Genomic DNA, 23,028 nt, shown 5'->3' with positions numbered 1-23,028 from the left:
GAATGAATTTCTTTTTGAATTTTCTCTCGTTTCATTTTCTTTATTTAAATATTCTTTAAAAAAATCAATTTAATCCGTTTGGAAAATAGAGCCCGTAAATCGACAAAAGCACTACATCAATCATTTTAAGAATTACTGTAGTTTTCGCTACGAGATATTTTGCGCGTCGAATATGCTGCGCAATACGCATTCTCAGAATTTTTGTGTTTCTGCAATACAAAATGGCACTATCTAAAATCGTTTTTAAAATTAAAATTTTTTTCAACTTTTTTTTCAGTACTGACTGGGGTTCATGACTCTCTGGGTTCACAGTATAATTTACTCGCTGGCTTCAGAGTAAAATATTTGGTGAACCCAGAGAGTAAATTATAACATGGTTTTAAAAAATCGGAAATTTTACGAGCTTCCGAAAAATAGTAAAATCACGGCTGTATCAATGCTAGTTTTTTTTTGAATATCGAAAAAAAAGTTTTTAAAAACATGTTTTATACACAAAAAAAAGTTTTGTATGATCAGTTCATTCGTTTGATTTTTGCGATAGCTTGTTCCATCATGGCAACGCCAAAAATTGTGGTTTGACGTCGCAAATCCTCTGGCAGTTCTTGGATGTTATTCAATGGCATCATAATCTCATCTTTTCAGCTATGACTGCTCGCGTTATTGCCTCAATATCGCCAACCTGAAAATATGCTCCTGTTGTACTAGTTTTTCAAACTCATGAATGAAAATCTGTACTAAAAGTTTTCTAAATTTCTAGCTACGAAATGAAAAACAAAAACTAACTTTCCAACTAAACCACAGTAAGCTACTTTTCCAGTAATCACCAAATCGGCTGGCATATTATAACTCACGCATGCCGCCCACATGCCCAAAGCGGCCGCAAGCTGGGAAGTGGAACCTTTAAGCTCCGGATGATTTATATGGAATTGAACTTGCACCAGAGTTTTTCGGTTGAAGCCCGGCTGTACCCACATATGCTTTAGAAAAGCTCCATAAGCAGATCGAGTATAGTCCCTGAACGCTTTGCTGGTTTTCTTTTAAATGTGCAAAAAAAAACATTTTTTTACGTGAAACTCTAGCATTATGTGGAAATTTTATGAGAATTTTAAATTGAAAAAAAAACGTTTTCAAAAAATCCAACATGTCTTCTATTCTCTTCGCTAAAAACACTGCGGAAACAACTGGAAATTCACAAAAATCGTAAGAAACGACACTCCGATATCCCGCCACGATCTAATGCGCCACCATGAAAAATTAGTGGCCGATGTTTCTCCATTCGCGGCCACGCTGGCCTAGAAACATCAAAAACTCGGCCAGGGATTTATCTTTGATTATACATGGCGCATTTTTCTGAAACTTAACGATAATGTTCTTGAAAAAGATGTTATGACGGTGGCCGAGTTTTTTTTGTATTTCACAGCCACATAGTAAAAACCGCCAATTTTCTTAAGAATTGTGGGAGATGACGTCCGCATGTTTGCAGTCTGCTTTTCAATTTTTATCTGCTTCTTCTTGAGCTCTTTTCTATTCTTAACTCTTGTCAATGAAGTAAGTATTACGGTGAACTAAAACAATTAATCATTCAATTTCAGTGCATTTACTATAGAAATTTGAAGAATCAGCCAGTGGAAAAGAAGAAAGATGAGGAATTAAATAAAAATCTGCTGGAGCAAAACAAGTCAGAAGCCAAGGAAAAGACGAGCAAGGAGGTTGAGGAGCTGGTTTTAATTGATGAGCCTGTCGCCGATAAAGGAGGTAAGCAATGATTAATTGGCGCCAAACAACACTCGATGTTCCTTTTTTGTTCGGTGGCCTAGAAAAAGGCAAAACTCGGCCATTACGTTGATTTTTCATGTTTTTGAAACAATGTCTCATTATGGTGATTTTTGAGAAAGGTTGGCCGAGTTTTTTCTAAAATTCACGACCACGTAATGAAAACCATTTTCTGCGCGTTTTGTCAGGTTGTCCCATCGCTTCACTACACCTAACAATGGCGGGAAAAATGAATTTTCGTGACGTCACAATGCATTTTTAATTATTTCAATCTAAGCGTCAAATTTTGTGAAATTTTCAGTCATTCTTCAAACCACTTTTGTTCGGTATCTACGTTAATGATATATCTTCAATATTACCCGAAAAAGTAGCATGTAAGCAGTTTGCAGATGACACGAAATTGTATGTATCGACCCCTAAGGCGGAAACAGAAAACAACTTACAGGCTGCTCTAGACGCTGTAGTAGATTGGACAAGGGGAGCAAAACTCACCCTAAGCCAATCTAAGACAGTTCACGTCACAGTAGGGAGATGTAGAAAAGATTTTAAATACCACCTTGACGGTTACCCTATAGAGCGAAAAACAATTACCAGAGACCTTGGATTTCTAATATCAGAAAAACTGGATTTCTCGGAGCATTGGAAGAAATCTATCAATCTGGCGAAATTTCAGCTGGCCAACATTTTTAACCAGTACAGTACCTCCAATAAAAAACTAATGATTCTTTTATACAAAACTTTCATTCGTCCTCGTCTAGAATATGGAACAGTAGTGTCTTCTCCGACGAAAAAATCGGATGAGAAAGCAATAGAGTCTGTGCAAAACGCGTTCACTAGGCGCCTTTATAGTAGAATCAAAAAAAGGTATATTAATCCAACAGATAAAGATTACAAAACATCCATGGAACGTAACGAACTATTCAACCTTCAAACCTTAAGCACGAGACGTAAAATAATTGACAGAATCCAAGTAATCAGAATGAATACTGGTAAAGTAGACTTAAAAACATCTGAGTTTTTTGAGCAACAAGAGACCCACACTCGTTCTAAAAAGAAATATGTGTGGCGCACAGGAAAAACTAAACTTAGGAGACACTTTTTTGTTAACAGAACGCTTTCTACTATGAAACAACACTGATCTGATATTATTCTTAATTTGTCCTCTTCCCTTCCACGTCTTGATCTCTCCTTTGAATATTCCCGATTTGCATTTCCTATTGATTTTTTTTCTCTATTGTGTTCTGTCTGTATTTTTTCTATTATTATTTTTTGCCTGTTGTGCATATTATTTTCACGACTAAAAATCGTAATAAATTAAATTAAATTAAATTAAATAAATTTTTGCGCTTGGAAAATTGATTTTTCCCCGAAATTTCAATCAAATACAGTAATTTCGTTGAAAAGTTCAAAAAACTCGACACTTAAATTGAAAATAATCATTCAAAATGCGCCGTGACGTCACAAAAATTGTTCTCGTCATTTTTGTTTGCGGTGGAGCGATGGGACAATCTGACACCACGTGTTTCCGAGCTATCTTTAAAATTCGGTTAGTAAAACCCCACAATTTTGAGATTTTCGGCAAAAAAACGCTACCTGGTTTCGGCACGAAAGTTTTTGTACCATGTGTGTGCGCCTTTTAAAAGTACTTAAAACTTTCGTTGTATCTGATTTTTCAGATAAAAAATTATTTGTTTGAAAAATCTAGAAACTTGAACACATCATGAGAAAAACTATGAAAAACGATGAAAATTAGAAATTACAGTACCCCTTTAAAGACGCACACCTTTCCGCACCACAATAATTTGCCGTGTCAAGTCTTTGCAACTTGATTTCAGATACAACAATTGGAGACAGTGAGGGCACTACGATCAGATCTTCTGCATCGGCGTCTCGCATCGATTACTCATCGAAAAAGAATTAGAACTCTCGGAATAATAATTTTTCAATAAATCGTTAATTTAAAATGTTTCAGTTTGTAGAGGCGGTCTAATGTGAATCCTGCGTTACTTTGACTATCAGAGAATGATTTTTTTAAAATCCTATTTTTTATACTTTCCCACACCTTTGAAAATAGCGGAAATATGCGTTATCAAGGTTTGGACATGGTGCATCAAACGTATTTTGACAGCGCATATCTCTCTCGGCTGTCATTGGTTAAAAAAAAACATTTATCCAAAATCTATCCGAAACCCCTGTAAAGCCTGAAAAGTCCTCAAACAGTGAAAGTTGGCGTTCGTCCTCCATTTTGTGGAAGAGTTTTCCCACGGCCACGTAACTTTAAAATGCAATGTCCCGCCTTCAACAAAACCCAAAAAAACGGAAGTCTTGGCTGAATTCCAAATTCTTTTTGAAATATTCATACCCCCCCCCCCCCCCCCCATCAAATTCGCCTTCTTCGTGTTGGGGAAAAATTCAAATTTGTCATACATATTTCTAGACGTTTCAAAAAAGAAAAAAAACCCCATCAATCATCCATATTGACATTTCCGTTCGAGACCAATTTTCTATTATTTTTTATACCTTGTTTTCTTCGTTTTTTCGGAGATTCTGTTCTGCTGTCAATCTTAAAAGATGTTTAATTTTGTTTTCGTTGGCAATATTCATATTTTCTATGTCAAACGGCTTCTTGACGGGTCTTGACACGACAAATCTTCGTAAAACGCAAAAAGGTGTGCGCCTTTGGAAAGGTACTGAAATTCCTGTGCCGGAATTTTCATCGATTTTTCATAGTTTTCTCTCGATATTTTTCAATAAATATGTATTTTTAATATACATAAAAACAGCTAGTTTGAAATTACAGTACTCTTTAAAGGCGCACACCTTTTTACATTCACAAAAATTAGTCGTGTCAAGACCTCTTTCCGCTTGCCCCGCGTGCACCATGTTGCTCGGATAGAAATTTTAAAACTTCTGTCAAATAGCTCTCTCAGAATCTTTGCTCTGTCATTTTTGTTACCTTTTCCAAATCTAAAAATAGACTAGAACGCATGCAACTTTAATTGGTTCCTGGTTTTCAATAAAACGGAGGTTTTTGGGTTTTTGAATGGAAGTTATTTTTGTGAATAAAAAGTGACGTTGTAACTTCTAATTTGTTGGCTTGGCTCGATGCACCATGAGCATTTTTCCCCACTCGAACCTCAGTATAATTAGCTTTTCTCCTTGAACAACTACTATGATTTTAAGCTTCAGTTTTAAAAATCTCTTTGAAACAGTTTTTTGTTGAGTCGATGCACCATGACTCTCCTCTACCCTAAAAATGTATTAAAAAGTTCAAATTTCTCAAAAATTAGTCATTGAATTTTTTTGAAACTTCACAAATAAAATCTTTAAAACTTTTTCTTCTAGAATACGTCATGAAAATTTGAGTTTTAAGCTTCCAAATCGCCCCTAAAGTTGGCTAATTGGACTTGATGCACCAAGATCAAAACAAAGAGTTTTAAATTTCTCGCAAGCTAGTTATTCAATTTTTTTTTAAATTTTCCAAGTTTTTAGCTTCTACAGCTCCCCTGGACTGTTGTAAAAAATTTAATTAAAAATTTAAAAAATTGATTTTTTTTTATTTCAAAAAAAAAGAAAAAAAAAGTCTTGAAAAATTGCAAACTTTGACCCTCACTGCACATTTTTTCCAAACGCTTTAGTGATACAATTTTTTTCTAAAATGGGCACGAGGCTAAACTCTGCCCTCCTCGTTAAGATCTAAGACTCACAAAGAACCTTCAAAGCCGACGTTCTGAGCTCGATGCACCATGTTTCTCCCACACCTTGAGTGTGCGGAGGGAAATTAAAATATCTCGAAAACTAGCCATTCAATTTTTCTGAAACTTTATCAGAAGGAGCTTCAGATGCTGCCCCCTTGGATAAAGCTTCTAAAATTTGAGCTTTGGCTCGCTGTACCATGAGCTGCCCCTCCTTTTCCAATAAACCACATAATTCAAGAGGACTGTTCTTTTTCTAATTTCAATGATCAAATTCGTCATTAACTAACATTTTAAAATTCTCGGCACACTACACAATGAATTCACCGACGCTTTGTTCCCACGTCGGTATCAAACAGCACACGTAGAGGGAATAATAATAAGTGATATTTTAATTTAAGACCAAAATAAAAGAAAGAAAAACACCAAAACATGCACACACGCGAGAGCTAATCAAAAATCCAGAAACCCTACCCATTTGGTATGGCATTTGTCACAATGACATTCTATTATTTTCTTGAGAATTTGTTTGGCAAAATTTTTTAATGTGAGAGTCTTTTATGCTTAAAAATCGCTAAAAAATCAACTTTACTCAAATTTTTTCAAGTTTTTTTTAAATTTCAAATGTTTATTTTTAGCTATAACTCCATCAAAAAATAAATTCCCGAGAATTCAGTTCTGCGGGATCTAAAATTCCATGTATTTTTTCCTTAAATATTTCTGGCTGTATATGGAAATTTTCTGAAAAAAAAACACCGAAATTCGATATCAAAAAAATGTGAAAAAACACGCGATTTTTTAATTTTTCTACATGGAAAACATCGGTGGCCTAATATTTTTACGGCCGCGTGCAGTTTTCTAAGAACCCGAAAAATCCTATTATTTTTTTTGGAAAAATATCCGAATACATTTTTTGGGATCTCATTTTTTTTGCATCACAAAAATAATCCACCCTTTGTTTTTTGCAAGGCATTTTTTTCACCAGAATTATCTTAAAAATTGTTCTAATTTTTTTGAATTCTTCTAATTTTAGTAGCAGACTAAAAAATTGTAACAAAGTTTAAAAAAGTGTTTAAAAAATTTATGTAAAAAATTTTTGGAATTTTTTAAATCCAAAAAAAAAGTATTGAAAAAAATTGCAAAATAATCTGACCTCAATGCACTTAAAAAAAATTTTTTTTTTCGAAGCGACAACGCTTTCAAAAAATTGAAAAAAAGGTTTTTGAAGAAAAACCATACCTGGCAACCGCGTGGATTTTAAAAAACTTTTTTTGATTCGATTTTCTGGAAAATTGACTTTTTAGCTATGTACCCTATTTGGAAACTAAAATTGAAATAACTCGGCCACCGATTTTTATATTCGCGGCCACGTAGTGTACATGACCCCCCTCCTCAAAATAACTTTCCATTTCCATCCCCTATTTTCGTTATCAGTAATAATTTTGGGTGTCGAGCGCACTTTCAATTGCATATATATATTCTGATAAGAAATACTAAATTGTCTACGTCAGATTACCTTTTTTGCAAAATTTTCTTTTTCTTTGAATAAATATATAACATTTGAGCAGAGACTACATATTTGCTAGATAGAGGAGGTCATAAACATTTGGAAGGGGGAGCTAAACTGAAAAGAAGAAGCTTCTGTGACTTAAAGATGATCTTAATGACGAGGGGAAATTGAGTTCAAACATTATATCTCGTAGTGGTGAGAGTTTTGGAATGAATCATACAAATTTACATTTCAGAAAGTATTCCTTTATCTGCTCAACTGTAGAAACAGGTCGAAAAAATCGGCAAATCGGGAAGTTGCCGGTTTTCCGATTTGCCGGAAATTTTTAATTTCGGCAATTTGCCGGCTTGCCTATTCGCCGGAAATTTTCATTTTTGGTTTAGTGCCGGTTTGCCGGAAATTTTTAGAGGGATTTTTTATAATACGGAAACACTGTGCCTTTTTGAAATTTTTTCCCGTTTTCTTTAGATATTTAGAATTTACAGACTTTTCAAAATAGATTTAGGAACATTCATAGGATGCGTACAATTTTGCCGATTGAAATTGAACTTCTAAAATTTTCAAAAAAAAAGTGCAACACCACAATTTGCCGCTTTTTGGGCAAATCGTTTCGAAACTCATATCTGGATTTTTTTTTAAAGTTTTACTCAAACATTGCGTTAATCTAGCAATTTCAGCTATTACTACAATAATTGCACACATTTTTCAAACCTCTCCCTAAATAATTATAGCAGCCGACACCTGACGGGTATGTTGCTCAAAGACAATTGGTAGATAAAAACATTTCTAAATAAAGCAAATAGGTAGTTTTTTTTTGAAATTGCAAAGTCTCGACGAACTTGATCTGCAAGAACTGCAGGGAAAGCATTGAATTAAATAATTAAAGTGACGTGGCTTCTATGAAAATAGTTTTCCCTGTAGTTTCTGTAGATCAAGTTCGTAGTGGAATCACTGAACTTTGTCGAAAAAATGAACGAAAAACTATTTAAGTTTGGAAATTCAAGATAATTTTTTATTTTTACTTTTTACTAGTCATTCAAGTGTGTCGAGAAAATGTTTCAGAAAATGTTTCGTGATGTTAAAATAGTACACATGAGTGAGTTTTAAAAAAAGTATGCATATAAGCTCTATGACTTACTATTAAAACGGTTATAATTTGGTTTTTTTAATTTTAATTCTTGGATTTTGGCGGGCCTCATATCTCATATCATAACTATAGACTTTTTTTTCTACATTTTTCGCTTCATAACATTTTTTGAAAAATTACAGCGGCTGACATCCTGCGGGTTTGTTTTTGGACAGAGTCCTTGAATTAAACGTAATTAGAATTGTTTTTGTAATACAAAGTTAAATAATACAATACTATGCACAAAATGTTTACGGTATTTGAATTAATATTTTGTTCTGCCTGCCTAACGCCTACCTACTTCCAAATTACAAGCCAAAAACTCAAATTCAAACAAACTCTAAAATAACTACACGGTCATTTTTTCAGTTAGAAATTCGTATTCTATAATAGAAGCTTCGAATTTTGCAGTTAGGCCAAGAGAGAGAGAGAGGCAAGCGTGCCTACCTACCCTGGAAAGTACACATTTTCTCAATTTCTCACCAAATAGTACTCTGATACTTCAACTTCATTTTCCCTTTGACTTTTTGACTTTTTCTTCCGAAACAAAAAAGATTAGGTGTTATCATTTGAAAAAGTCACAAGATGCATAAAACTTTTCCATTTTTCGGTGACATTCTTTCAGATTACGGTAGGCATGTTTTGGCACCAAGAATCATTGCTTGTTCTAATCCGTTTCGGATTATCCTGGCGTCACGCAGCGTTTATCAACTGAAACACTTTGTTTTTTTTAGTTTTCTGATTGTGATCTTTTTTGGATACAAAGATCTACATGAGTGCGAACACTTTTTTGAAATTTAGTACGCGATACATCATGCCGCGATGCACCATAAGCTCCCGTTGAGGTATTCGCTTTTAAAAAGTTAAACCAGTTTCTGGAAAAATATTGAAATATTCAATAATTTCTTTGAGAATTTTTTGGTATTTTGAATTTTGAATTATCAATTTTCAATGTTTTTTTTTTTTTGAAAATTCATGGAATTCACCAGCACAATAATTAGTTTTTATTGGTATTTTCAATATAATTTTTTCCAAAAAAAAAATTAAAAATTGAAAATTTTTTTTGCACATTGTAAAATATGCACTTCCAAATTGATAATTAAAATGTTTTCAATTTATTTGGAATTTTTGAATCTGGAAAGGTTTTAGAAAAATTATACGGTCGGAAAAAACCTTTTTTTTGTTGTAAAATTCAACAAGGTGGTGGAAGAGTTTTCCGTTCCACGGCCACCACTCTCAAATGTTAAATTTTGCTCAATGAGCACAAAAACGACTTAATCCTAAATTCAAAATATTTTCAATACTTCTTATTATTCTAAAATTTCGCAAAGCTTAAATGAAAAACAGATTAAATGAAAATTTCGACGGCCAAAAATTTAAAGAAACCCTATTTGAACCTCCTTATGACTTGTGCTGCGTCTTCTATGAGCATTTAAAAAATGTGTTTTTTTTTCATCGAAAATGTGAATCTGTAAATTTTGGTTAAAAACTCAATATTAATTTTATTTTGTGAATTTCAGGTTTGTTTTGCTCATAATCTCATAATCATGAACGATATCTCATAATCATGAACGATATTTCATGAACCGCTTGCCTGCTTGCCTGCATGCCTGCCTGCCTAGGCGCCTGTCTTGTAGGTTACCTTGAAGGCACGTAGATGTGGGTAGGCGAACTTGAAGGCACGTAGGCAGGCCTGGGCTGACATGAAGACCCGTAGGCAGGTGTATGCCAACAAGAAGGCAAGTAGGTAGGCATAGCCAGAGAGGAAGGCATCTAGATAGACGTAGGCATTTTCTTTTACCAATCTTTAAAAATGTATTTTCCAGGTCAAAGTTCCTCTCCTCTTTTTTCCAATTTTCAAGTTTCGTACATTCTATAAAGTTACACTGGAAAAAAAAAACTGGTCCCAGCGTACTTTTAGTCACTATGGTTTTTCGATAAACATCATATATGAACATTTTATTTTCATGTCATTTTTTTCTCTAAAAAACCGATCGTCACAGGCCCCTCTCTTCTTCTGCTACTTGTAAATGTATGAGACATATTTTGTCAAAGGTCTTTTGGAGCGGTTTTTTCCGTCGATGGAAATAACTGTGGACTCTTTCTTTTTTCATAAAGAACTATTAAAGAGGTTCCGCACTTGCCTAGAAATTGTGGTAAACAAATATTATTGAAAAATTGGCAGATAAATTTTTGTAGGCCACTTTTTTTGAATTTTCCAATTAATTCCTAGGCCATGTCATTTTTAACATAAGTAGTTTAGTTTTTCAAATACTGCAGATGAGGCTTCTAGGCCACGTGTGACGCCATTAATTATTTAATTTTAGTGAAAACTTTAGTGAAAGGTTTCTAGGCCTCATTTTTTTGTAAGTCGAAAAATAAATTCCTCAGGAAATTTTTAGGTTACGTTTTTTCATTCAAAGCTAGTTAGTGACGTCATAATTCTTTCATGTTTGACAGCGGGGGATTCTAGGCTGTTTGTACGCTAAAAATGTATATATATATATATATATTCTCTACTATAACTATTCATAAAACTGCAAATGACGTCACTGATCTTCTGGAGGCAAACTATTTTTCCGGCAAATTGTCAAAATGCCGGAATTGAAATTTCTGGCAAATCGGCAAATTGCCGGAATTGAACATTTCCGAAAATGAAAATTTCCGGCAAATCAGCAAATTGCGGAATTGAAAATTTCCGGCAAACCGGAAAATTGCCGGAATTGAAAATTTCCGGCAAACCGGAAAATTGCCGGAATTGAAAATTTCCGGCAAACCGGCAAATTTCCAGAATTTAAAACTTCCGGCAAATTGCTGGAATTGAAAATTTCCGGCAAATAAGCGAATTGCTGGAATTGAAAATTTTCCGGCAAATCGGCAAATTGTCGGAATTGAAAATTTTCCGGCAAATTTCTTTGTTGGAAATTTCAGAATTTAAATTTCAATCGGCAAAATCGTACGCATCCTATGAATATTCCTACATCTATTTTGAAAAGTAAGGCAATTCTATGAAAACGGGAAAAAAATTTCAAAAAGGCACAGTTTTAAGTGTTTCCGTCTTATGAAAAACCCTCTAAAAACTTCCGGCAAATTGATATCCTGCAAAGCGGCAAATCGGCAAACTGGCAATTTGCCCAATTGCCGAATTTGCCGAACGGCAATCGCCACCCACCCCTGTTTCCATATGAGCCAACAGAGGTTTCTAGGCGACGTTTATTGCGGCCAACTTTTCCAGGCCATCCAGTGATGTCATAATTAGGTCACCTATAATAAAATTCCTATTTTCCTTAAAAAATGATTCACCAAAAATTCAGAAATTGTCTTTGATTCTTGTTGTGTCTAACCTAATTTCCTAATTTTCTTTGAAAAATCAAAAATTCATTTAATTTCCTCCTCCTCCTCACTTTTCTTTGTTTGACCTTCACTCCCATATTTATTTTATTTACATTTTTTTTTCCCAATAGTATTTTCATGCTTCTTCTCTCTGTCAAAAAGTACGTTCGACTCATCTCAGATTTCCGTTCTCCCACGTATTTCAAATGTCGCCCGTCGCCGTTGGATGGAACGATACTATTATTTATATACTTTTTCGAGAAAAAAACGAAAACAAACTTCAAATCGCACTTCTTAGACACCGAAAAATCACTTTTATTTTCGTATTTTTATCCCTGCGAAAATGACATTTATTTCATTTTTCGTGCGTTGAATCAGATGTTGCGGCAATGGATTTTTTTTCACAAATTCGGTGAATCGACAAATTGCCGGTTTGCCGAGTTGCCGATTTGCCGGAAATTTTGATTTTTGGCAAATTGCCGATTTGCCAATTTGCCGGAAGTTTTTAGAGGAGTTTTTTGTAAGACGGAAACACTTAAAACTGTGCTTTTTTGAAATTTTTTCTCCCGTTTTCTTTAGATATTTTCATAGAATTTGCTTACTATTTGAAATAAATGTAGGTATATTCAATGAAAATTCTGCCGTTTAAATTTAAATTCTGAAATCTCCAAAAAAAAAAAATGCAAAAAGTGCAAAACACAACTTACCGGAAATTTTCAGAAATTGCCACTTTTCCGGCAAATTCGGCAAATTCGCACTGCTCCAATTTGCCGGAAATTTTTAATTCAGGCAATTTGCCGATTTTCCGCATTGCCGGTTTCATGTTAAAAAATACATAAGTAAAGATGCTCAAAAATTGCTGAAATTTTTTTTTTCGATCATTGGGGAAATTTTTCATGAGTTTTTTTTAGCATCTTTTCACATTTTAACTTAAAAAATAAATTATTTAGAGATCAATCAAACATTAAAAAAAGTTGTATAATTTTCAGCAAATGGATTTTTTCTCGATTTTTAAAAGATTTAAGAAATTTATTTGTGAAATCAATGTGCAAATTTTGTGTATTTTCTTCACATACCCACAATATTTTATGCAGGATCAGCTTTGAAATTTTAATGCATATACATGCATAGTAGTGTAGAATTTCAATAAAATTGCAGCTAAAATTTAAACTTTTCCGGAATTCTCATTTATAACTGTAGCTTTTATCATGTTTCATATGAATAAATCAAACTCATTAAAATGTTTTTTTTTTCAATTTTTACAAAAAAATGTTTCAAAAAAATCCTGAACTTTCGGCCAAATTAGAAGTAAATTTGCAGTACCAAATCAAAAAAAATTGGAAAAATCCAAAAAAATATTTACAAAAAAAATATTACTTCCACTAATAATCTTAAGTTCAAGTTTCAAGCTCGCCTCTCTCCACATATCATTATTCATGCTGCTCTCCACTGCTCCGTTCACTTTTTTAATACAATGACGTTGTTTCACCCAGCTGTCACTCTTTATGACGTGGCACTTTTGCGACGATCCAATCAAATATTCATATAAAAAATAATGTGTTTTTTGTTGGATATATATATATATTTGAAAATAAATACATAGTGTGACGCAGTTACCAATATGTCGAATATACTAGAATACTACAATTTCCGAAAATTTATTCAGATCAGATCAGAATCACATGTGTTTTTAGATTTTGAGATTTTGACTCGTGGGGTACATTTTCATTCTATTGTTTTTTTTCTTCATTGCTTGAAATTGTGAAAAAATCAGGCGGAGTACGGCTAGTGGGGAAAATATTTAAACTAATTTCTATAGTGCTAAAATATCCTAATATCATTTTTTTTTGGTAGTTTTCCATTCTGTTTTTAGAGTAATGTTTTTTCTTATCGTGTGGAGTAATTTTGAGTATTTCGAATAAACAAAGAAATGTTGTTTAAAATTTTAAAGTGCATGTGTTATTTGGTCTTTAGGTCAGCGTAACATCTGCAAAACTTGCAATTAACTCGCCCCTTCTTGCGTATTTTGTTTCAAAGTTTCAAAGTATTTTCGTAATATGTCACATATAGTTATTAAACTCCGCATCTTTAAATAACGCAGTCGCTTAAGTTGGAGTACCGAAATTTGAGACTTTGCTTTTTTTTACCCAAAATGGCCCAAAACTACCGAATTTCGTAATGAGACGTTCTGACAACTTTTCAAAAAAAAGTTATGGCCGCTCAAAAATTTCGAAAAAAATGGTCAATTTTTAGCTAAAATCTCAAATTTTTGCAACTGCCCAGTATCGTCATAAATTTTGAAGACGTGCATTAAACAATGAAAATTGAATAAAAATTAAGTTCCAACCGCTACGACGCTGAAAAATTGCCAAAATTTAAGATTTTAGCTAGACAAAAATCGACAATTTTTTCCAAAACTTTGAGCGGCCATAACTTTTTTTTTCAAAAATTTTCAGAACGTCTCATTACGAAATTGGGTAGTTTTGGACCCTTTAAAAGTGGACTAGTGGGGAAAGTGTTAAAAACAACTTTTATGGTGTCAAAATGACGGAATATCATAGTAAAACTTTTCAAAAAAATTTTGAAAATTTTTTATTCCCAGTCAAAAAGTGACAGTTTTTGCCACTCATAATTTTGGAAGTCGACCAAAAAAAATTTTTTTTCTACATTTTTTATACTTTAATTTTGTTTTAAATATTCGTATTAAAAAATTGTAGGGGTCGGAACATACGCCATTGCTTTGGATTTTCTCAAAAGCTCAAAATTTTCAAATTTTTGTCAATTTGCCAAACTTTCACCGTATATTATGAAAAATCTAAAATTTTTTGGAGAGCTGTTTTTCGGTTGTTTTATGTGTGTATTTAAACAAAATCCCCACTGGCGCTACTCCACCTTCAAGTGTCTAATATAAATATGACCTTGTCTTGTATAAGATGAAATTTCGACGTTCCTTGTACCGTTAAGCCTACATTTCCAGTTCCTTGGTAAGCAAAATAACTCCATTCTTTTTTTTCTCAAAAGGTTCAGACACCATCAAAATGATATCAGTACACACTGGAATCTCCCGATGGGGGGTCGACTTTCACCTTCACCATATCAATATTTTCACCGATTTGTTCCATTTTTGGCCTGTAGACACTTTCAGACAACACGGTAATCCGATCATTTTCCTGATAAATCAGTGATAACAAAGGTCACGTGTTTTCACTTTTGTTCCCCCTTTTGTACTTTGTTTTTGTTTCTCTGATGATGTATGGCCACCCATCTCGGAGAAAAAAAAACTGAAGCTTATGAATAGAATAGAGTATGTTTTCAATTTTCTGATGAGATCACTCTCTTTTTATCCTTGCAGATTAGCAAATGAGGTGGTCGGAACAAAAATACATCATCTCGTTTTTTTATCTGTCTCTTCCGTTTCCAAATAAAAAAATTTTCAACTCTTCCTCTCTCACGAAAATTAAAAGTGACAAGGCGTCAATCATTTTAATGCAAGCAAGAGATTCTTGAAAAAATGTGATGAAATTTAGGAGTGTGACCTGGAAAAAAAATGGTTAGGTCAAGGTCTTGATTTTTTGGTTTATTTATATAATAAATAAATTAAATTTTTTTTAAATAAAAATTATGAACAAATTTTTCTGTCTGTTAGTTTTTGCCACTTATCTTTGAAAAACTTGGCTGGAAAATGACTTTGAGATGGGTTTTTTTCCGATTTTTTCCGATTTCCGGATTTTGTCCGCTCGACCTCCGAAAAAAAGTTACACGAAATTTCCGGCAGTAGAAACTCGCGTTTAAGTTTTCCGCCATTTTCGGAGATCAAACCAGGGATGGCAATTGCGGTTCGGCAAATTTTTTTGCCCACAAATTCGGCGGAAATTTTCAATTACGGCAATTTGCCTGTTTCCCCGGAAATTTCAATTCCGGCAATTTGCCGATTTGCCAGCAATATTCAATTCCGGAAACTTGCCGGTTTGCCGGATATCAGATTTACCGGGAATACAATTTTGTCGATTGAAATTGAAATTCTGAAATTTCCAAAAAAAATGTACTAAACCACAAGTTGCCGGCAATTTTTTTGCCCACAAATTTGGCAAATCGGCAAATTGCCGGTTTTTATCAAATTTGAAAAATTATCAAATATTATAATTTTTATCATTTTTACTTTCAAAAAAAAATTAAAAATTGAGAAAAAAAAACATGTTGAGTCTAAGTTATCCACGGGGAGTACACGAGAGTTTTTTATGTTTAGCTAGCTTGCTAATGCGCTCCATTGATAAACATTCCCGTGTACTCCTCTTGGATAATTTTAGCTTAACTTTTTGAAATCGTCTGCGTAAATTGTTTCCAAAGATCAAAGTTTTCTGATTCAAAAAAAAAGTCGGTGGCCGAGTTTTCTCGCTTGACGCGCATGTAGGCAAGCCCACTGGCGGAAATTCAAAACTCCCTCGAGTCCACATGAATTGCACTGAAATATTCCGTGTTTCCAATCATGTGCACCCACCGTCCTCCTAGCTATAGTTTTGTGTCTTCTCAGCAATTTTTTTCGATATCTATAATTTATTTACGTCTTACTACGGCTGATTCAGGAATTATATCAGAATTTTCCATCGATAAAAAAGTGCAAGACTGCACTTTTTCTACGACGCTACGTGAAATTTCGTTTTCAATTTTTCCAGCTTTTGTTGAAAATAAGAAATTTGGCAGCGTGCCAGATTGCGTGCATTTTCAGATGAAACGGGTGGAAAAATTAAATGAAGGTTCCATATTAAATGAGGAATGGAGTAAATAGGAGTTCATAGATTTTCATCCAGATTTAAAAATTTCAGAATGGGTACGAGGCTTACCTTCAGAAAAACTAGTTTAAATCGTATTCAAATTTAAATCCAAAACTACTATTTTGCCGATTTGCCGGAACTTACAATTCCAGCGATTTCCCGATTTGCCGGAAATTTTTAATTTCGGCAATTTGTCGGTTTGCCAGAAATTTTCAATAATGACAGTTTCCCGGTTTGCCAATGTGCCGGAAATTTTCAGTTCCAATAGTTTGCCGGTTTGCCAATTTGCCGGCAATTTGCCTGTTTGTCGATTTGCCAGAAATTTTCAATTCCGGTAGATTGCCGGTTTGCCAATTTGCAAGAATTTTCAATAATTGCAATTTGCCGGTTTGCCGTTTTACCGGAAATTTCAATTCAGGCGATTTGCCGAATTGCAGGAAATTTCAATTGAGAATTTGCCGCAAGCTGTCTAAATTCAGGAACGTCTCGTAAGAAACACTGCAACATTTGTTGGGTTCTTTTGCTTGACCAACCAAAATTTTCAATTCCGGTTTTTTGCCGGTTTGCCAATTTGCCGGAAATTTAAATTCCGGCAGTTGGCCGGTTTCCCAATTTGCCAAAAATTTTGAATGATGGCAATTTGCCGGAAGTTTTCGAAAAAAAAAAGTTTCGCTCAAAACCCATGTAACTTCATATTCAGGATTGTGACTTTCCTATAGTTTTGTAGTTCAGTACAACTATTGAGAATGAGTATACCGTATTTCCTCTATTAGTATTGCACCCGACTATTTACCTTTGAAACGTTATATCTCGGTTTATTTTAAAGATGTCAATATTTTATTTACTACAAAATGATAGAAAAAGAACTAACAAATATTGTGTTAGTTGACAATTTTTGACTAGAACGAACGATAACTGAGTTATGAGCTGTCAAATATACAGGCAATACTGTAACTAAGGAAATTAATTTTCTACCATTCCTGTGCATTTTGAACTTAAGAGAGTTTTTTACCCAGTTTTTAGTCTGTTCAGCGATTTCCAAGAATTTATTCGGTGAATGAATATCAATCACATCACTTGAAATATACATATTTACCAAATGCAGATCACTACAAATTTTTTGTATTTTCTTTTCCCTCTCTCTCCTCGACAAATGAAACTAGGAAGTGATTGGGTGTGTGTTCTGACTTTTCGATTTTTTCCTTAGACATTTTTTATTTCTGACCATCGGCTCTCTCACTCACCAGTTTCGAGAAACCTCGTGACACGGTTATCACCGCCGCTCTTTTTTTTGCTGCTGTTGCTGCTGATACTGCGCGATTCGGCAATTTCTCCCGCCTCACACTCCTTCTCTTATCAAGAATCTATAGTGAAGAGCGTGTGATGACGATTGACACTGTGAGAAGAAGGTTATGCAACATTTTCACTAGTGACGCCTGCTCTTAATTTCCCCCAATTTTCTACGATTTTTTTTGTTTCTGTGAAGTTCGTTGAATTCGTTGAATTTGTTCTGGTTTTTTAATCATTGATCTTATCTTTATTTAGACCGGTTTTTGTAAAATTCCTTAGCATTGTAACTTGTGTAAAAAAAATTTTATTTCATTATTTTAATATAAAACGTAATGTAAAATTTAACAAAAACTGCCCTTTTTTCATGAAACAATCAAATTTTCTTACAATACGTTATCGCTCATATACTTTTTCTCTGAATAATTGTGATTTTTTCCGCTTGTCACAGTCTTCCCAGCACGGCCCGAAGAAGTGGTACTTATACGCAATTTGTCTACCGTATACCAGGATGTTTGGGCGTGTTTTTCTCAAAAAACGGGTGGTCCAACATTTTTCTGATGCATATAAAAATTTTCCAAAAATAAATTCTACATTTTTTGGACCAAAGCTTTTCTATTAAAACGCGCCCAAACATGCCTAAATGCAATTATCAGTAGAGCGCATTTGTATGGATGTACCACTTGCCAGGCCGGGACAATTACCAAAATTTCTGAAATTTATAGTTAATCAGTTTAAATATAAAATTTACGTTTAAACGGAGCCGGTAGAATTTGTAAAAATTTCAAAATTTGTCACTCCTCAACTTTTTTTTACTGAATAGTGTAAATTTGAAAAAGAAACGCAGAAAAAATAACCGACAATATTACAAAACTCTGAATGCGTATTGCACAACATATTTGACGCGCAAAATATCTCGCAGCGAAAAAAAAAAATCTTGAAAAAACTACTGTAGCGCTTGTGTCGATTTACGGGCTCGATTTTTTATAAACTTTCTTCGTATTATTTTCTCATTTTTTGCTTGGTTTTTAAAATTCTATCGATCAATAAAAATATTTTTGTCCGTTTTGAAAATTGCCCGCGTAAATCGACACTAGCGCTACCGTAGCCAATTAAAGAATTACTGTAGATTTTGCTACGAGATATTTTGCGCGTCAAATATGTTGTGCAATACGCATTCTCAGGATTAAGTGCTTCCGTAATACAGAAATCACGCTAAAATCAAAAAAACATTTTGGTGCTCAAAGTGCTCCAGGAAGTGTGCACTAGAAACGAGCCAGTAGCTCGCGCAAAAAACTTTAAAATCAAATTTTTCACAAAGATCTCGGATTTGATTTAAGATCCCCGATAAAAAAATCATTTTGAGTCAAGTCAAGTTTGATTATTTTTATTTAATATTTTTGGATTTCTTGCATAATCTTCAGATCATCTATCCAAAACAGCTCCACCCCCCCCCCCCCTCCCCCTATTTTCCTCCTTCTACTCAACAAAAACATACTCATTTACTCGTTCAATTTCCTGTACACGCCTCCACTTTTCTCTTCTTTTTTTTCTTCTTTGATTCTCACAAAAAAGTGATTCCAGAATGTCATCATTGGGTACCTATTTTTTTCTTCTCTTGGTACTACTCCTTCCCGTTTGTGCCACATGTTACGAGGAGGATTACAGGCCCGAAGAAGGTCTCACAGGGCACAATGGCGTCTTTCAGGTTGGTTTTTTTCGTTTCACGGGGAAGTAGTAGGTCATGTGATGTTTGAAGCGGGAAGTTGTTTTAATTTTTAGGGTAGAGAAGAGGGGTGGCGGGAGTACTGTAAGCGTGGGAATGTGGCACACAACTCAATTATAGGTCACAGTTTTATATAGGAATTGGGGGAATTAGCAAATTTTGGTAATTTCCCCAAGGTGCTGGGCAAATTTTGAGTTTGAAAAAAAATGCCCGGCGACTGGTACAGTCGACTGTTTAGGTCTTTCATGGTAGGCAGGCGCGGTTTTAGGGCCTGACGCCTGCCTGAAACCTACCCGCCTTACGCCTGCTTGAATTTTGCTTGCCGGACGCCTGCCAGAAACCTGCCTGCTTGACGCCTGCCTAAAACCTGCCTGCTTGACGCCTGCCTGAAACCTGCCTGCTTGACGCCTGCCTGAAACCTGACGCCAGCCTGAAACCTGGCTTTTTAAGTGAATTTACAAATTTTTAATTCTCTTATTTTTATCAATTTTATGAAAAACAAATTAAGAAAACAAAATGAGAAAAAAGTTCAGGTGTCTTAGCATAAGGCGAGGATGGAGGAGGCGAGAAGCAGGCGGAGGTCGCCTGAAGGTCAGGCAGGCGTCGCCTACATGGAAGCTCTACTCCAAACTTCACAATTACCAACTCAAAATTTTGCTTCGGCAATTTTTAAAAATTTATTTTCTATCAAAGAAAAATGTTGAGTTCTAGGGAAATGTGTGTGTGCGTAAATTTTACAAAATTTTGTATCATGGTGCATTGATCCACTTATTTAAAGAAATTCTCTGTTGCTCTGAGATCCTTCAATCCGAAGTTCAACGTTTTTAACTTCCTCAACCTCAACTCCCCCTATTTCCAGGCGCTACCATGGACGAAATTTGAGCTAAACCTGATATCATCCCTACATGCGACCGCCAACTATCCGGAAGTAATGCGATTGGTTCGAGAGAAGATGATAATCTCAGATATTGCACCAAATGACAGGAGGAAGATTGAACGAATGTTGAAGAACCTTCGGCCGCCCCCAGTTTTCGATGAATTCCTTACTGAGGACGAGACTGAAAAGGTAAGCGAGACTAATTTCCGGGGTCATGTTTTCGTGATAGTATCGGGTTTCTAAGGACGCAAGAGACTGGGGGTACTCGGAAACTGTAGAGCGTCGTGATAAAAATAAAAATGAGAAAACAGAACAGAAATAACTAACGCCAAAACTAGGCTTGGGCTTACAATTAGGCTTTGGGTTAGGCTTAGGTTTAGGCTTTGGCTTTGGCTTAGGCTCAGACTTAGGCTTAGGCTTAGGTTTAGGCTTATGCTTAGGCTTAGGCTTAGGATTAGACTTAGGCTTAGGCTTACGCGTAGTCTTTGGCTTAGGCTGAGGCTTAGGCTTAGACTTAGGCCTAGGCTCAGGCTTAAGCTTAGTCTTAGGCTTAGACTCAGGTTTAGGTTTAGGCTTAGGCTTAGGCTTAGGCTTAGGTTTAAGCTTAGTGTTAGGCTTAGGTCTAGGCTTAGGTTTAGGCATAGCCTTAGAATTAGGCTTAGGCTGGGGGTGTGGAACCAATAACAAATGAGACATTCAAAGTCTTGCAAAAAAAAGTATTAAAAATTGCCCGAAAATTGCCCAAAAAAGCAACAGATTTAAAATTAGTGGCAAAACGTTTTTCCCTAGCCAAGCTTTTTGAGATAATCCAGATGAAAATCGCTTCAAAAAATGAACAAATTTATAATTTTTGTTAACAAAATATTAGTAACCAGGCTAGCTTAATGGTCATCTTTATGTGAGGCCTACTAGAATCTTTGGTGAAGCCGAAGGGGTCTCGCGTAAAAAAATTTAAAATATCCAATTTTCTTGAAGACTAAGAGGCAGTTTTCTCAAAATTTGATTCGACTGCTAACTTTAAAATTCCAGGTCCAAAAAGCCCACAGCGAGCGGGACGTGGACTCCGTGCTGATGGTGATTGGCAAGAAACTCCAACAAATGCCAAATTTCCTTAGAGATCAGGCTATCAACTACCTGACAAAACACACACCGACAGTTCAACCGCCAGAATATTAATCTTTGAACTTGAGACTTCGTGCCACTACCGCCATGTAATAACTATGTATAGTCTGAAAAAAAAACCTAATTTTGTACTTCCTTCTAATTTTTTTCTAAGAAATTCTCTCTTGTAACGACGGGTTAGAAGATATATATTCTCCAATTTCTCCTGCTTCTAGACATCCTCTTTCTTCCCGATTTAACTTTTTCAGAAATAATTGTATCATACACATTCCCTGACTGATCTGTTCAAAATCTTCGATCCCCCCTCAATTAACGATATCAGCTAATTCGATCTCTCTCAATTCTTGTACATTTTGGTGTGATTTCTTGTCATCTGACCGCCCGTGTGGAAAACCCGGAATCTGTGCAGCGCACAGGTTTTCGGTAAAGAAAATGAATATTTGTTTTGTGAAATTATTATAGTTTACTGTTTATCTTTAGAAGAAGATTGATGAAGGTCCGCGAGTCAGAATAGGCTTAAACCGTTTTCGATTCTCAGGAGCACACAACAGATGAATCAAGTTTGGGCGGCAAACGATATTTTCCGGCAAACGACAAAGTCAGCAAATTCGGCAAATCGGCAAATCGGCAAATCGACAGTTTGCCGGAAATGAAAATTTCCGGAAAATCGGCAATTTGCAGAAAATGAATATTTCCGGCAAATCGACAGTTTGCCGGAAATGAAAATTTCCGGAAAATCGGCAATTTGCAGAAAATGAATATTTCCGGCAAATCGACAGTTTGCCGGAAATGAAAATTTCCGGAAAATCGGCAATTTGCAGAAAATGAATATTTCCGGCAAATCGACAGTTTGCCGGAAATGAAAATTTCCGGAAAACCGACAAAAAAAACCGACTTGAAAGTAAGTAAGTTTTATGAAAATATCTGAAGAAAATGAAAAAAAAAATCAAAAAGGCACAGTTTTAAATGTTTCCGTCTTATTAAAAATAATTTCAGAAACTTCCGGCAAATCGGCAAATGGGCAAATTGGAAAAATGAAAATTTCCGGCAAATTCGGCAAACCAGCAATTTGCCGATTTGCCGCAATTGGCCGAAAAAAAGTTTGCCGAACGGTAATTACCCCTCAAATGAATTACTTTCGCCGATGCTACTACTAGATTACTTTAAATTTTAGACAGGAGTACTGTAGGGTTACTGTAGATTTTTTCACAAGAAGGAAGATCCCATACTTCGGGCTTTTGAAACAAGATTTTCAGAGAGATATAGAATAATTTGCCCTCTGAATTTTTTTTTTGAAAAAATCCTTTCCAACCACATTTGAAGAAGTTTGAAGTTTGTGCTCACTCTCTTTTTGTACATTTTGAAACTTTTTGACACCCTCTAGACGGTCACTGATTGGTTAATTTGATAAGAAGGAAGAAAAATGAAAGTGAACTTATTAAAATGTCTCCATCACCCTTTTTTAACTGGTCAATGATAAAATTGTGAGTAGGTGAAAAATTTGATCAATTCACACATTAAAGAAATTGAAAAAAAATAAATGAAATTGATGATGCCAGGAAGAATTTTAATTTGTGACGGCTTGTACAAATTAAAAAAAATTGTAGCATGAAAAGTGGCCAGTTTTTTGTGCTTATTTCGAGAAACCTCCTCGGCCGTGTAACAATGAGCAGTAAACTGATAAGAAGCCTGTTGATAACTCCATTACCAAAGAACACAAATCTGCTGATCACTGTTTTTGACGTTTGCATTTCGAGAGGGAAAACTACCAGAATTCTTGCAATCACGGAAAAAAATAATGATAAAA

The 23,028-nt window shown here is 34.8% G+C and overlaps 2 protein-coding genes, 1 long non-coding RNA gene and 1 other non-coding gene across 4 annotated transcripts; 3 read left to right on the top strand and 1 right to left on the bottom strand.

Annotated features, from left to right (window-relative positions):
- Positions 1–1,118: 1,118 nt before the first annotated feature.
- Positions 1,119–3,737, top strand: K09H9.9 (uncharacterized protein). Its single transcript, NM_001262379.2, has 4 exons — positions 1,119–1,200; positions 1,452–1,548; positions 1,593–1,755; positions 3,609–3,737. The coding sequence occupies exons 2-4, from the start codon at positions 1,474–1,476 to the stop codon at positions 3,692–3,694; spliced, it is 324 nt and encodes a 107-aa protein (NP_001249308.1). The 5' UTR covers positions 1,119–1,200; positions 1,452–1,473; the 3' UTR covers positions 3,695–3,737.
- Positions 3,738–9,045: 5,308 nt separating this feature from the next.
- On the bottom strand, positions 9,046–14,696 carry linc-167. The gene is made up of 2 exons (NR_101534.1): positions 14,666–14,696; positions 9,046–11,983 (listed from the first exon to the last, which is right to left on the bottom strand). It is a non-coding gene; the product is annotated as a long non-coding RNA linc-167 (long non-coding RNA).
- A 4,382-nt stretch (positions 14,697–19,078) lies between these two features.
- Positions 19,079–21,671, top strand: nssp-2 (DUF148 domain-containing protein). Its single transcript, NM_058703.7, has 3 exons — positions 19,079–19,204; positions 20,082–20,288; positions 21,129–21,671. The coding sequence occupies exons 1-3, from the start codon at positions 19,082–19,084 to the stop codon at positions 21,273–21,275; spliced, it is 477 nt and encodes a 158-aa protein (NP_491104.4). The 5' UTR covers positions 19,079–19,081; the 3' UTR covers positions 21,276–21,671.
- Positions 20,532–20,623, top strand: C45E1.8. Its single transcript, NR_050025.1, has one exon. It is a non-coding gene; the product is annotated as an Unclassified non-coding RNA C45E1.8 (non-coding RNA).
- Positions 21,672–23,028: the final 1,357 nt, after the last annotated feature.

This window comes from Caenorhabditis elegans, chromosome I (assembly GCF_000002985.6).
Source record: "Caenorhabditis elegans chromosome I".
Taxonomy (NCBI): domain Eukaryota; kingdom Metazoa; phylum Nematoda; class Chromadorea; order Rhabditida; family Rhabditidae; genus Caenorhabditis; species Caenorhabditis elegans.
This window is presented reverse-complemented; position numbering and strand designations above follow the sequence as displayed.